At 41.4% G+C, this 10,127-nt stretch overlaps 3 protein-coding genes across 6 annotated transcripts; 2 read left to right on the plus strand and 1 right to left on the minus strand.

Moving 5' to 3' along the window:
* Window positions 1-1,473: 1,473 nt before the first annotated feature.
* LOC123965641 lies at window positions 1,474-5,022 on the plus strand. 2 transcript variants are annotated; one of them, XM_046042085.1, is made up of 11 exons: window positions 1,474-1,585; window positions 1,711-1,783; window positions 1,966-2,061; window positions 2,581-2,661; window positions 2,751-2,849; window positions 3,004-3,082; window positions 3,299-3,451; window positions 3,539-3,569; window positions 3,666-3,892; window positions 4,000-4,141; window positions 4,342-5,022. In XM_046042085.1, the coding sequence occupies exons 1-11, from the start codon at window positions 1,530-1,532 to the stop codon at window positions 4,556-4,558; spliced, it is 1,254 nt and encodes a 417-aa protein (XP_045898041.1). In that variant the 5' UTR covers window positions 1,474-1,529; the 3' UTR covers window positions 4,559-5,022. The 2 variants fall into 2 exon arrangements, with proteins under 2 accessions (XP_045898041.1, XP_045898040.1); XM_046042084.1 differs by having other exon boundaries at window positions 1,966-2,088; window positions 4,342-4,799.
* On the minus strand, window positions 4,922-7,065 carry tmem17 (transmembrane protein 17). Of its 2 annotated transcripts, none has more exons than XM_046042087.1 (5): window positions 6,706-7,065; window positions 6,442-6,545; window positions 5,673-5,786; window positions 5,410-5,553; window positions 4,922-5,231 (listed from the first exon to the last, which is right to left on the minus strand). In XM_046042087.1, exons 1-5 carry the CDS (start codon window positions 6,818-6,820, stop codon window positions 5,166-5,168), a joined length of 543 nt encoding a protein of 180 aa, XP_045898043.1. In that variant the 5' UTR covers window positions 6,821-7,065; the 3' UTR covers window positions 4,922-5,165. The 2 variants fall into 2 exon arrangements, with proteins under 2 accessions (XP_045898043.1, XP_045898042.1); XM_046042086.1 differs by having other exon boundaries at window positions 4,922-5,250; window positions 6,706-7,055.
* Window positions 6,521-10,050, plus strand: LOC123965640 (E3 ubiquitin/ISG15 ligase TRIM25-like). 2 transcript variants are annotated; one of them, XR_006823744.1, is made up of 6 exons: window positions 6,521-7,795; window positions 8,030-8,125; window positions 8,231-8,464; window positions 8,600-8,703; window positions 8,807-8,851; window positions 8,955-9,051. XR_006823744.1 is itself a non-coding variant. In XM_046042083.1 (6 exons), the coding sequence occupies exons 1-6, from the start codon at window positions 7,211-7,213 to the stop codon at window positions 9,473-9,475; spliced, it is 1,638 nt and encodes a 545-aa protein (XP_045898039.1). In that variant the 5' UTR covers window positions 6,538-7,210; the 3' UTR covers window positions 9,476-10,050. The 2 variants fall into 2 exon arrangements, 1 of the variants encoding a protein (XP_045898039.1); XM_046042083.1 differs by having other exon boundaries at window positions 6,538-7,795; window positions 8,547-8,703; window positions 8,955-10,050.
* The last annotated feature ends 77 nt before the right edge of the window (window positions 10,051-10,127 follow it).

Here is a 10,127-nt window from a genome sequence, read left to right on the forward strand (position 1 = left end):
CACCTGAGGCCAATAGGTTACGTTTGTTGAGTTTCCTGGGAAGTGATGAAAGGACAGCATTGTAAGTGGGGGATAAGTGGTGGCGTAGACCCCCTCCCCTGTTCAATGACGGCTTCTCGACCCTGGTGTAGATGCTTCCTTGACACCTCTTTCAAACCATCCATCTTCTCTGTCTAAAATGTGCACCTGGTGGTCCTCAAACGAGTGTCCTCTGTCCTTCAGATGTAAGTAGACTGCAGAGTCTTGACCTGAGGAGTTGGCCCTTCTGTGTTGAGCCATGCGTTTGTGTAGTGGTTGTTTAGTCTCCCCAATATACAGGTCTGTGCATTCCTCACTGCATTGGACCGCATCACTAGATTGCTTTTCTTGTGTTTGGGTGTGCGGTCTTTGGGGTGTACCAGCATCTGTCTTAGCGTGTTCTTGGGTTTAAAAAATACAGGGATGTTATGTGTGTTGAAAATCCTCCTGAGTTTCTCTGATACTCCAGACACGTACAGAATCACAATGTTGTTGCTTTTGACCTTCTTTTCCTCCTCCTCTGTAGTTTTGTTCTTCTTGGATCTTGTGGCTGTTTTCACAAAGGTCCATTTAGGGTATCCACAGGCTGTAAGTAATAATAATAATAATAATAATCCTTATTTGTAGAGCACTTTTCAAAAACAAGTTACAAAGTGCTTTAACAAGTGTAAAGAATAATACAAAAAAACAAGATAAGAGCATGAAAACATTGAAAAGACTAAAATACAGATTAATATAAAATTAATAAAATACAATCAAATAAAAGGGATAAAATAAAGTCAAATAAGATCGGGAAAGGCTCTCCTATAAAAGTATGTTTTAAGAAGGGACTTAAAAGAGTTCACTGAGTGAAGTGCCCCCTTCAGGTGGTTCTGTTCCTTCTCTCTGGCTTGGGCACTTGTTTTCCGCTCTGTGGTGCAGTGTTCTCATGACCCCTAGCTTGTGCTCCAGTGGGTGGTGGGAATCGAAGAGTAGGTATTGGTCTGTGTGTGGGGGTTTTCTGTATACACCAATCTGCAGGCTCCTGTCCTCTTCAATGTGTACAGCGCAGTCCAGGAAGGCCAAACTGTTGTTGTGAACATCTTCTCGTGTGAACTTGATGTTACTGTCCACAGAGTTGATGTGTTCTGTGAAGGCTTGCACTTCCTGGCTTTTAATTTTGACCCAGGTGTCGTCCACATATCTGTACCAGTGGCTCGGTGCTATTCCTCTGAAGGAGTTGAGGGCTTTATTCTCCACTTCTTCCATGTAGATGTTTGCCACAATTGGGGATACCGGTGAGCCCATGGCACAGCCATGCTTCGTACCGGTGCAATCCACCGTTGTACGAAGATACTTGACGTCTTCCAGTATCTTCAACCAAGTCCAGTTGCCCCTTGATTTTAACCTTCATTGGATAATTATGTTACTGTTATTTAAATATGAGGATGTTTCCTCTGTGCTTTTTATTTCAGACCACTTACTGTCTGACAGAGCTGGCAGCGTTGCTGAGAAAGGAGGTCAGAGAGAGAATGGGCAAAGATCTGGGCACTGACTGTAACATCTCTGTGTCAGGCCTGGAAACCAGGTGATACAGGCATTTATTATTATTATTTTAAATTGTCATGCAAACCTGTCTTGGGCAATATGGGATAAGTATAAAATGTGTTCTCATTCAGCTTGAATATGAATATCTCTTGTTTGCTTTCACAGCACCAGTGGTTCAAATAGTTCAGATTCTGACGGACTCCCAGTGCATTTACTGAACCAGACTGCCCAACCAGAGGTAAACATAAATCTACTCTCCCGTGGAATAGTGTTTTTTACGCGAGTGCTTTATTATCTCTGTAAGGTTAATATCACATTTGGATCAAGTGTTCCTTGGGCTCCTATATGAAAATCTGTTTTGAATCATGTCCCCTATTGTACATGAAAAAGTTTACCACAAGCTCCTGGTCTCCTCCACAGAAAAGTGCATTGAAGAAGAAAAAGAAACGCTTGAGGAGTCATAAAGAGAGGAACAGGCTGCGACCAGAGAGAGCGAAGAGTAACACACAGCCAAAGGTCCTGCAAAGCAACATCAAAAATATTGTAAGAAACAAAATGACCCATTAATTAATGCACACCCTTGTCTGGTTAATGTGTTACTGAAGACTTATTAGTGACAGCAGGAGTTTACAAGGTTTACAAGGTAGTTTAATTATCATTATACAACACAAGGTTGTATAACGAAAAGAAAGTTTGTAGTTCCTTCATGCTACACACACAGAACTTAACAGATTAATGTGTATTAAAATACGGTAACATATAAAACAATATATACAGTTCAGCTATTTAAATACATATATACATACATGTATACACCAGAACATTTTGCAGTGCATTTGTAAAATTTGGCCCGGGTGGCGATGGACTGGCGACCTGTCCAGGGTGTACCCTGCCTTTCGCCTGTTGCTGGAGTCTTGTGCTGACATCTAGGAGCACAGTCTGCCCAGCGAGTGCTTGGTCTGGGAGGTTGATTGGGGCAGGTCTCTGTAAAGATGTGGGCACAACAGTCTTTGATTTTTGTTGCTCGGCCAACAGGAGTCCAACCTACCCCATGAGGACACAGTTAAGGACAGCATTCAAGAGAGGCCTGTTGGAAGACACAGGCAGAAATGGCAGGTATGATGCAGAGAGAGTGTGAATAAGTCAGACAAAGAAGCAAGAAGATTTCCTGAGCTGTTCTTATTAATATTTCTGTCTTTGTGAAGGTAAACGGCCTGATAAGAAAAGCTGTTATCCCTCCTTCCACCACTCACACTGGGGAGGTCAGCCAGGTGACTCTGTGGCAGGGCTGCGAGCCTGTCAAGGTAAAGATGATCCAGATTGAATTGTCTCTCAAAATCACCTACCAATCTGTTGGATTATCAGCACAAAATTGGTCATAACTTCTTGTAATACTTAAAGCAACAGCACACAATTTGTAATTCTGACTTGGAGTTTGGGATATTTTCTGCATTTTAGGACAACTGTCTGGAAAACATGAAAGCTGCATTCCTGCGTCGCAGGGCAAAAGCCTGTCCACATCTCGGCACATACACAGGTGTGTCATGTCAGGCAGGTAGCCTTCATTTTGGGGGCTCAGGCTTCCTACTATATTTTGAAGTTTGGTAGAGGCTCAGGAAATATATTTTAAATAATTTAATTTTCTAATATATAGATAAGTCTCATGCAGGTAAAGGCGAAGTGTTTTGAACCACCAATGCATTAGGAAAGATCTTGTGTAGCAGTGAACAGTGGGCTTTATTTTCTGTCACAGGTGACCCAGGGATGGATACAGGACACTGGAGATGCTCCTCTCAGATGTTGCACCTGAGCGCTCTCCTTCCATCTTCACCGAATTTCATTCATTCCAACCAGCAACTGCATCACTGCCCCAGACAATCCCTCATCTCCTATAATGTCTACAGAGGTTTGTCTGCATGTACATTCATTCATTGATCAAGTCAAAAGTTTCATCATCACCTCAGTCAATTCAAATCTGCCTCATCTCTTTCAGAGCTGCCGCCTTCCCTTACGGCGCCCCACAGGTAAGGCTCACACAGACTTTGTATCCTTATCAATGCATGTAACATTAACTACTGTTGAGGTATGTTCAAAGTCACTAAATGTCTCTTCTTTGGCAGGTCTCCCTCATCCATGTGTGTCATGATGGTTCCCGACATTATGCCAACAAAGCGCTTGGTGTCATGTTTCACCGCTGACAAGTTCAACGGCCGGCATATTTTTAGAGACAGAAGATCTTTACGGGTCTCAGAGCGTTACTTTGTGCCTAAGAATTCCTCCACCTCACACGCAGACACAACCAAGACCAAACGGCAGAATGTGGAGCAGGAAGAAGATTCCTCAGAAGGTTTCATATGTGCACAAATTATACTGATATATGAAATGGAATTATTGATTATTTTATCACTGTTACGTAACCTTCCTCTTTGTTACCTGATCTTGTAATTTATTCAGTGGGTTTGTCACTGGTGAGATGTATACCATTTGGAGAGCAGAACCAGAGAGATCTTCGTCTTGACATACCCACGAGAGAAATAGAATCACGCAGCAATTTATTTGTGCCTGTGCTGAGGAGTGCAGACCTAAGAGAAAAACGGTAAATTCCATTTTAATCTTCTTGAGCTCTCTCTCTTCATCTGTCGTTCTCTCTTTCTGTTAAACGCTCAGGTTGCCCTGGCAGTTCAAAAATTGAGACACAAGCCCTGATCTTTGTGATAAGACAAGCACTATGCATTTTAAATTTTTATGATCTTTCAGTGGTCTTCTGTGCTCCTTATGCTTTTTCAATTTCATCAGACTGTGCAAAGAGACTTTGGGGGACAAAAGGCACCTGGGTGTGTTATTCCCTCCATCAAAGCCTTCAAGCCTCATGAAGATGGAACTTGCACGTCCACAGAGTGACACTCTCGCTAGGCTTCAGGCGAAGGACATCAGGCCTTATCACTCTGGAAGAGAAAGCCAAATGACTAAGGCTCCAGTGGTCAAAAGACCATCACAGTCTGCCCCACTGTAGGGCACAATATTTCTAATCTCTCTGTTGTCTGGCCAGTGACGTAAACCTCAGGTGTTAAACGACAGATATGCTGGGACAAGATGTTTATTACCTTACTCACACACACATCATGACACAGCTCAAACTGCATACAGACAGAAGTGAAACCCTCTAGTAATAGTTTTTGAAAATAGCTCCTAGTTTGATGGTTAATTATGTGTCCCCTTTAAAATTGTGATGTAATATAAAACAGATTTCTGCATAATGTTGACAGTGGTAATCTACTTTCTGCAGTGTTGATATTGTCTTTATGCTTGGAGAGTACACCGACACAAAGTCTGTGGTGCATTACATTAGCTGTCTGATAAATGAGACACAAGCTGCTGCTTTTTAAGATTTTATTTATTGCAACACTGCAAAAACAACAGTACAATCCAGTGGAATATAATGTGAATAAAATACAAAAATAAATCATGGGGAGGAAATATCCAAAGTACTACATGTAATACAAAAAGTGCCACATAATCTTTTGTCATCAGCCTCTGAGTCTGGGTGGTGTGAAGTATATGATATATGTTACATCATGGTATGTCCCCGTGTGTTAAGATGTGGCAGGGAGATCCAAGCTTCAGAATTCAGTCAAACTGTCTGAGATGAAATTGGCTTTCTGTGTGTCTGACCATTTCCCGGAGCGCTACAAAACCAGAGAGGGCCTGGATCAGTGAGGAATAAAAACATCAAATAAAAACATTTAAATTAAATCAATTATAATCACCAAATTATACAATCTAGAAAACATACAACATAATATACAGTATTTACGTATATGCAGAAACCACAACAGTCTGTTTTTAAGAGGAATGTTATTGTACCTGTGTGAGTATGAAAATGGCGAGAACTATGTGAACGCCCCTCTCCAGGGGCTGGATGAGAATGGCTTCGTTCAAGAGCTGAAACAGGATTAGTGGAAACTGCAGCAGGATGCTCAGCAGCCAAAATCCAGCCAACTCTGGGACCTTCCACAAACACAGACATTACAGGGATTACAACCTCTGGCTTTTGTATGTGTGTGTTTGTGTGTGTGTTGACCCATTCTACATCAACTATACCTCTGTGTGTGTGAGAGATGCACTACCTTTTCTTGTAGGTTCCCAGCATAGCCGAGAAAGAGTCTGATGGCCTCGATCAGAGTCATCAGGATGAGAACAGTGACAAGGATGAATTTGTAGTAGTCTGGCAAGGCAGGATACTGATATGAAATGAAAATTACAACAATGCAGTTAAATGATTAATTAAAATGGGGCTTTATGACGTGAAATGTTCTCACTTGTTTCCAGGGCTAAACCTGACAGTCTTCACTATCTTATAAAATATGTATTACTTTGGTAGTAACCTTTAAAAGCAAAACACAGTACTAGCCAGGAGCAAAGTATCTAAACAAAATGGTGTGATGTTTATTAAAGTAAAGCAAGCAGCAAAGTGGTCACATGATCCTGAAGAGCAGATACATAAAGATACATTACTGTGAATGTCAGCTGGTTTGGTATTTATTTTTACAGGCCTTTCCTTTAAAAGATGGAGAAATGACTTGTCTTTGTTGTTCAAACAGAAGAGCAGATTCATGTCCATTTGTTGGACAAACACAGTTAACTTTTACTTTCAGGATCAGCAGCAACAGTCATGCAGTCTGACGATGTGAAGGGTCTGTTGAAGTCCAAATCTGGTGATTTTCTTCCTATATACAAACACTTTTATTGTAATTATAATTACGGGGACACTGATGTTCAGGCGTTTACACTGTCCGTTGGTTAATTTCGAGAATTTAACATGACCAACATTGGCGTCCTCACCCCTTCTGTATTTACTTGCATCCTCTCTTTTTGCCTTGACTTAAAGTTAATTACCTTCAGGTGCAGCATTACAGTTTCACTGATCCACCACAAGGGGAAGAACCACATGTTAAAGTACAGAGACATCTGGAGGTGGAGACTAGACAGAACCCGCTTGTCTGAAAACAAAAACGCAGAACAACGTTATATGGATTAGATAAATCCGATTTCAGCTACAGCAGAACTAAGGTTGAGGCAAACACACTCCTATCGCTAGTTAGCTAGCTCCGTTAACGTAAATGTTGTTTGACGATAACGTTAGCTACGTTCTGAGTTTACCGTGTGGCAAAAACGTGTCGTTCTCTGTTGTGAGAGGCCGAGTCCGACTCTGGTCAAATAAAACATTCCGAGAAAAGTCTTCTAAACGTTTTCTGATCGTCCCCGGCAGCTCCATCGTGTAAAATGCTCCCTGCTACACGCAAACATCACCAGAGGAGAAACACACCGCCTCTTCCTCCCTGCAAAGATATCCAACGCTGCCAGCGTGGTCTCCTTGGATACCAAAGAAATCTCGCGGTCTGCTCAAATCTCGCATGAAAAGTGTCTGCTTGTTTCCTCAGTTGAGTCCTTCGTTCAAAATTTGTCTCCTCGTTTAGTCCCTTAAAACGTTTAAATAACTCAGCGTATCACAAACGAATTGTATTCATTGTTTTCTCACACCACAGTGCTAAATTACGAACTTTAAAGGGATGAGACGAGAGCACTGGCACAATAACAGGTTAAGTCACTCCCATTTAACAGCAAGTTTTGCTTTCAGAGAAAACGAAAGTTAAAGAGAGCAGTGATGAAGATGGCAGCGAGCTGTAAAGACCCTGATCCGTTATCCTGCTCGATATGCTTGGATATACTGAAAAGCCCTGTGACTCTTCACTGTGGCCACAGCTACTGTATGGACTGTGTAAATGACTACTGGGACCAGGAGCGTCGTGGTGTTTACAGCTGTCCCCAGTGTAGACACACTTTCAGCCCCAGACCTGTGTTGAAGAAGAATACAGTGCTGGCTGATTTGACAGGGAAAAAGTCAGTGGCAGAACAACCCACCCCTTTTGTGAAGGATGAAGTCAACCAGGGGGATGTGGAGTGTGATTTCTGCACTGTGAGGAAGCTGAAAGCTGTCAAGTCTTGCCTGGTGTGTCTGGCTTCTTACTGTGCCACTCACCTGCAGCCCCACTATGAATCTGCGGCGTTCAAAAGGCACAAGTTGGTAGAAGTCTCTGCCTCCATACAAGAGAAGATCTGCTCTAAGCACGACAAGCTGCTCGAGGTCTATTGTCGCAGTGATGGCCAATGCATTTGCCTGCTTTGTGTGATGGATGAGCACAAAGGTCATGACACTGTCTCGGCTGCAGCAGAGAGGAAAGTGAAACAAGTAAGAATATTCATTTTTGGCCACAGTTGTAAGTGTGCTGTTGCAATTATCAGAGTCATATTGGTACGGAAAGAAATGTGGAATCTAAATTTCAATTTCCAATTAGTTTGAGATAGTGTTTTGTACTAGTATCTTAGGATGATACATTATACTGTATGAATGTGTCACACCATTGTGTTGCACTACACAAGTCAACAGCAAACAAAGGGGTGAACAATATGATTTTATTTTCAGAAACAATTTGGAAAGACAAAACAAAGATACCAGCAGGGAATACAAGAGAAAGAGAAGCAGCTGAGGCAGCTGAGACAGAAAATGAAATCACTGCAGGTGAACTGTCTTTCACTTTTACTTTGCTGAATTAAATATAAAGTGTTCTGTACCCCTTTCCTTGAAAGTAACTGACATTATTTGAGATTTGTCTCCACTGTCAAGTGTTCTAGAGATGCAGCAGTTGAACAAAATGAGAAGGCCTATGATGAAATCATCCTGATGGCGGGTAAAAGGCGTTGTGCTGTGGAAGAGCTGATCAGAGTTCAGGAGAAGGCTGCAATGAGTCGAGCTGAGGCACTCGTGGATCGGCTGGAGAAGGAGATCTCTGAGCTGAGAAAGTATGAGGATGAACTGAAGCAGCTGTCACTTACTGAGGATCACATTCATTTCCTGCAGGTACACAGACAGACGAATGCATGGATCATTTACTGAGCAGGGCTACAGTTTATGTACTGTTTCTGTGTTTACATGTCTCTAGAGCTGCCAGTCCATTTTTGACTGTCCGGAACCTGACGCGTCCTCTGATTTCAGCATCCTCCTACACACACCTTTTGACTTTGTGACGAAGGCTATTTCTAATTTGAGAGACACAATGGAAAACATGGCAAAAACTATTGCAGAAATATCTGAGACAAGTAAGAAAACACCTTTATTTAAAAAAATGTATGTTTATTTACTGGAATTATATGATATTTTATGTTTACCTAAATGTTATCCTGTCATGATTTCTGTTTTTAGTTCAAGCTGATCCTGATCCTAAAACAAGACAGGAGTTCTCACTTTGTGAGTCATTGTTGAAACATAAATATGTTTGAATCAGCCACTGTGCTTTCCTTCTAATGCCCTTCACTCGTCACACTGAATAATAGCAACTTCTGCATTTCAGATTCCTGCCACCTCAGTTTGGATCCCAACACAGCATTTATAAATCTGTTGCTTTCTGAGGGAAACAGCAAGGTAACCTGGATTAAAAAAGCCCAGAGGTATCCAAACCACCCAGAGAGATTTACCAAATATGACCAAGTATTGTGCACTGAAGGTTTATCTGGAGTTTGCTACTGGGAGGTTGAATGGCGGGGGCCTAGGGTTGAGGTTGCTCTGTGCTATAAAGGGCCAGAGTTGGAAGAAAGTGGCTTTGGATACACAGACCAGTCCTGGTGCATTTCCCTTTCAAATTTTGGCTGCACGTTTTGGCACGGTGGAATCAAAACCAAAATATCCATCACCTGCTCCTCTACTGTAGGAGTGTATCTGAACCATAAGGCAGGGAGCCTCTCCTTCTACAGCGTGTCTGATTCTGGTGAAATGATGCTCCTTCACAGAGTTCAGACCACTTTCTCCCAGCCTCTGTACCCTGGGTTCATGGTCTCCAGAGGAGCATCAGTTACGATAATATCTGAAAAGTAAAGGCCACCCACTGTCAAGGTGGCTTGAGTGAAGCATCACCATTACAGTGTGTCTCTGTGCCCTGTCATGTGTGTGCATTAATCAGCAGAGATCGTTGCTCATTAAACTTAAAGCTTGATTGAGTTCTTTAAAATGTTCATTATTAGCAGTGAAAAGGCTGAAGATAATAATGACATAGATGTGAGTTGTTTACGTGTCATGTTTCCCATCCAGTAATGAATCTTATTGCAGCGGTAAACTCAGCATTTTGTTGCTTGTGATGGTTAAAGTGTTAAATAGTGTAGAATAATTATTTTTAAAAAAGAAAGTTAAACAGTGTTGGTAAAATGTTTAATTTTGTTGAGGTAATGGTACAAACATGGCTTCATAAAATTAGAGGTATTGTACAATAAGTATTGGCTCAGTTACTTAATTACAAAAAATTTATGCCAATAAAATTTCCTGCTGTTTGGGTTAGTTAAATAAGAATAAAATATCTGGTTTGTTGATTCAAATAAATGTTTATGGCAAAATTTGTATGGGCTTTTGTGAAGCACACTAGCTGTGATACGAACAAATAAATACATTCAATATGATGTTATAGAGAGCTGACAGAATTTTTATGTGAACTTATAATTTAAGTATTTTGTTTGTTAAAAATAAAAAAATAAAG

Source organism: Micropterus dolomieu, unplaced genomic scaffold (genome assembly GCF_021292245.1).
Source record: "Micropterus dolomieu isolate WLL.071019.BEF.003 ecotype Adirondacks unplaced genomic scaffold, ASM2129224v1 contig_10527, whole genome shotgun sequence".
Lineage (NCBI taxonomy): Eukaryota > Metazoa > Chordata > Actinopteri > Centrarchiformes > Centrarchidae > Micropterus > Micropterus dolomieu.

What these genes read in the sequence shown, in the direction of transcription:
- LOC123965641 (XM_046042084.1), top strand. Translation starts at nt 1,530, where the DNA reads ATGGGCAAAGATCTGGGCACTGACTGTAACATCTCTGTGTCAGGCCTG. An exon ending in GTGTCAGGCCTGGAAACCAG is followed by an intron (nt 1,586 to 1,710) that starts GTGATACAGGCA and finishes TTGCTTTCACAG; the next exon opens with CACCAGTGGTTCAAATAGTT. An exon ending in ACATCTCGGCACATACACAG is followed by an intron (nt 3,083 to 3,298) that starts GTGTGTCATGTC and finishes TTTCTGTCACAG; the next exon opens with GTGACCCAGGGATGGATACA.
- tmem17 (XM_046042086.1), bottom strand. Translation starts at nt 6,820, where the DNA reads ATGGAGCTGCCGGGGACGATCAGAAAACGTTTAGAAGACTTTTCTCGG. An exon ending in CTGTAATGCTGCACCTGAAG is followed by an intron (nt 5,787 to 6,441) that starts GTAATTAACTTT and finishes ATTTCATATCAG; the next exon opens with TATCCTGCCTTGCCAGACTA. An exon ending in CTGGGAACCTACAAGAAAAG is followed by an intron (nt 5,554 to 5,672) that starts GTAGTGCATCTC and finishes TGTTTGTGGAAG; the next exon opens with GTCCCAGAGTTGGCTGGATT.
- LOC123965640 (XM_046042083.1), top strand. Translation starts at nt 7,211, where the DNA reads ATGAAGATGGCAGCGAGCTGTAAAGACCCTGATCCGTTATCCTGCTCG. An exon ending in AGAAAATGAAATCACTGCAG is followed by an intron (nt 8,126 to 8,230) that starts GTGAACTGTCTT and finishes TCCACTGTCAAG; the next exon opens with TGTTCTAGAGATGCAGCAGT. An exon ending in TGCAGAAATATCTGAGACAA is followed by an intron (nt 8,704 to 8,806) that starts GTAAGAAAACAC and finishes TTCTGTTTTTAG; the next exon opens with TTCAAGCTGATCCTGATCCT.